The 3,064-nt window shown below is 40.1% G+C and overlaps 1 protein-coding gene across 1 annotated transcript; it reads left to right on the forward strand.

Annotated features, from left to right (window-relative positions):
* Nucleotides 1-317: 317 nt before the first annotated feature.
* LOC121966203 (von Willebrand factor A domain-containing protein 8-like) lies at nucleotides 318-2,579 on the forward strand (the record flags this gene model as incomplete). The annotated part of the gene is made up of 4 exons (XM_042516313.1): nucleotides 318-437; nucleotides 1,018-1,082; nucleotides 1,186-1,311; nucleotides 2,470-2,579. Coding segments are annotated over 4 exons (421 nt in total), but the record flags the coding sequence as incomplete, so codon positions are not given.
* Between the last annotated feature and the right edge of the window lie 485 nt (nucleotides 2,580-3,064).

The following is a 3,064-nucleotide window of genomic DNA, read 5'->3' on the forward strand; positions in this document are numbered from 1 at the left end:
TAGAGACGATGGTAAAAACCCTGGAAATTAAAAGTGTCTCAGTCTTGTGCTTTAATATACATAATAAAGAATATATCATTATTGAATCAGTCATTTCCTCTGTTTGTAGAAATATGTTCCATGATGTTTTTTTAGGATTTTTCTTCTTGACATTGGATGTGCATTGTAATAGTAACATTATAATCAACATATTCTGTATATTCGTCTATTTTCTTGAGGTATAAGCATATCACGTTAATCTTTTTTTTTCTTTTTCTTCCTCCGACACTTACGTCATCCCACTTTTCTGTCTGTTTTTGAATTTGTGTCTCTGCCAGAGTAACACGGTGCTCCATCTGGACATGGTGACGGGCGCCGTGCGGAGGCTCATGCTGTCTCCAGACGCCGATCAGCCTTCAACCAGAGCGTCCAGTTGGTGGAGCAGTAAGGAACAACAGGTCAGAGCTGTTAGCGTTTGGTGTGTGGGTCCTAAATTTGCGGTGGCCCCAAGGGTCAAAACACAACATTTCAGACAACAGAACATTTCCTGAAAAACTGCAACATTTCCTAAAACACCACAATATTTTCTAAAACAAAATAACATTTCCAAAACAGTGCAACATTTCAGAAAACAAAAAAACATTTGCCGTGTTTTGGGGAATGTTGTAGTGTTGTCTGAAATGTTGTAACGTTTTGTGAAATGTTATTTTGTTTTGGGAAATGTTATTTTGTTTTCTGAAATGCTGCATTGTTTTGGTAAATATAGTGTCTTCCAAAATTGTTATAGTGTTTTGACCCTCATGGCCACCGTATTAAATGCTCAAGAATCATTTCCACTATTCATTTAGGACATAAACTAGACCCCATGTGTCCAGCTTTACAAAAGGACAAGTTATTATTTACACTTAACGTGTTTATATATTGATTAATTAAGATGCATAATCCTGTCCAGGATTTTATGATTTATAACCACTGAACACATGATCTGAAATTAGAGTTTGAGGTTAATGTGTTGTGTGTATTGATTGTTGTTTGCAGGAAGGACATAAAATGTGTCACGACTTTGCCCACAAAAACTGGCTCCTCTTCTATAAGGCGGATGGGTGAGATACTCTGATATAAACTACATTTTCCACAAAACAGCACGCTCTCAGTCATGCAATGGTATAATTGCTGATCTGTGTGTGTTTGTGTTTGTCTGTGCAGCAACCAGCTGGAGGTGCTGGATGTGCTGGAGGGCCGGGTTCACTCCATCTCCCTTCCCATCAACCTGAAGTCCGTCTTCCTGGTGGCAGAGGACCGCTGGCTGCTGGTGGAGAGCAACACCAACAAGTAAGGAAAAAAACCCTCTGTGGGTCCTAAAGGAGACCTACTATGCTTTTCCTCATTTTTTGTCATATATCTAGTTTTACAAAAAACTTTTTTTTTTCTAACAAACATGGCCAAAGTTTCAGATGATGAAGTAAACGTATGTTAAAGTGAACTTTGTAAGAAAAAAACTACAGACGGTTCTGGTCACTCTGTTTCCAACGTTTTTTCTAAATTTACTGCAAGGTGACGTCTGCTTATGAAGAGTTTCTTTATATGGTCGTCTGCTCCAGGCACACTACTGCAAGTGTCAACATTACATACACTGCTACATGTAGCTACCTGCTAACATCAGTGAAACATATACTCTTGGCTAACAGTTTTGTCAAATTCTCCCCAGTTTCGGATGTCTGCTTGTGTTTAGAAGCATATATTGGTGGTTTTTGCTGGCTTCAAGTACAATGCTACATGTAGCTACATGCTAACATCAGGGATACATGTAATCTTAGTTCCTGGTGTTGTAAATTCCTTTCTGATTTTGGATTATATTCCTGCTGGCACATGTCCGGATGGGTTTTTAAAGCTTTTATTTGTGATTTTTCATGGTAGAAATACTAATATAATCCTTTACATTTATTCCCTGGCTTCAAGTACACTGCTACATGTAGCTACATGCTAACATCACAGAAACATGTATGAAGCTTTTTGTGGTGTTTTTTCATTGTTGAGTGTAGCACTATACTCTGTTACAGTTGTTCTTCAGCTGCAAGTTCACTGCTACATGTAGCTACATGCTAACGTTAGGAAACATATCATTTGGTTGTTGATAGTGGTAATATTTCTTCAATTTTAGATCGTTCTCCTGCGAGAACATGTCCTGTGGTGAAGATTTTGGTTTGGAAGCTCTTGCTGGGAATTTTTCATGGTAGAAAGTGCTGCTGTGCTTTGTTACAGTCATTGTTTTGCTGCAAAGAAATATAGAGATGCAGAGGATTCAGAGCAGACTGAGCGTGAATACATTTCTTCAATATGAGGAAAATAAAGTGTTTTTTGAACATTAAAGCATGTAAACATGTTCAAGTAGAAACACATAACAGAAGTCTAAACACCAAAGTGAGCATAAGAGGTCCCTCTTAAAATTTGAAAACTATTTAATACAATTTTCTGTGTGTCACTGAGTAGGAAGTTCCTGCTGACCAAGCCCATGCATATGACGGCCGAGGACTCGGGGGTCTGTCAGCTCCACAGCATCAGCGAGGACCCGGTCAGCTCAGGCCATGGAGCCAGCTCAGGTATATAACATCTGTCCATATGTCCGTCCCTCAGCTCTGAACAAAGATTTACAGGGATTTTATGTTCTATCCGGCAGCTCTGCAGCACTTAGTAAAGACATTATGTCAAACCCATTAACAAAAGCAAGCAGACGGACGTCCAGAGGAGCAGACCGGTGCCCTCGGCAGCCGTGTGTCCGCCCTGACAGGACCTCTCTGTCAACTGGCCTTAAGTCAAACCAAAAATATGAAGTGAGCCGTGCCTGTTTCAATCAATATTAAATTTTATATCCCTCTGCGTCACAGCTAGTGGGAGCAAAATGTGACGTCATGAGTTATGTCGAACAATCTAGACTGAGTTAGTTCACGAAAGCCAAAAATCGCTGCAGTAACTCAGCGAAGCAAACTGAGGACGGCGAATCTAAAGACGGTATTTACGAGCCGCTGTGAGGGTTTCAGCACAGACATGTCCAACATCCGCTCCAGCACAGACATGTCCAACATCC

The sequence above is a fragment of the Plectropomus leopardus genome, unplaced genomic scaffold, assembly GCF_008729295.1.
Source record: "Plectropomus leopardus isolate mb unplaced genomic scaffold, YSFRI_Pleo_2.0 unplaced_scaffold23500, whole genome shotgun sequence".
NCBI lineage: Eukaryota > Metazoa > Chordata > Actinopteri > Perciformes > Serranidae > Plectropomus > Plectropomus leopardus.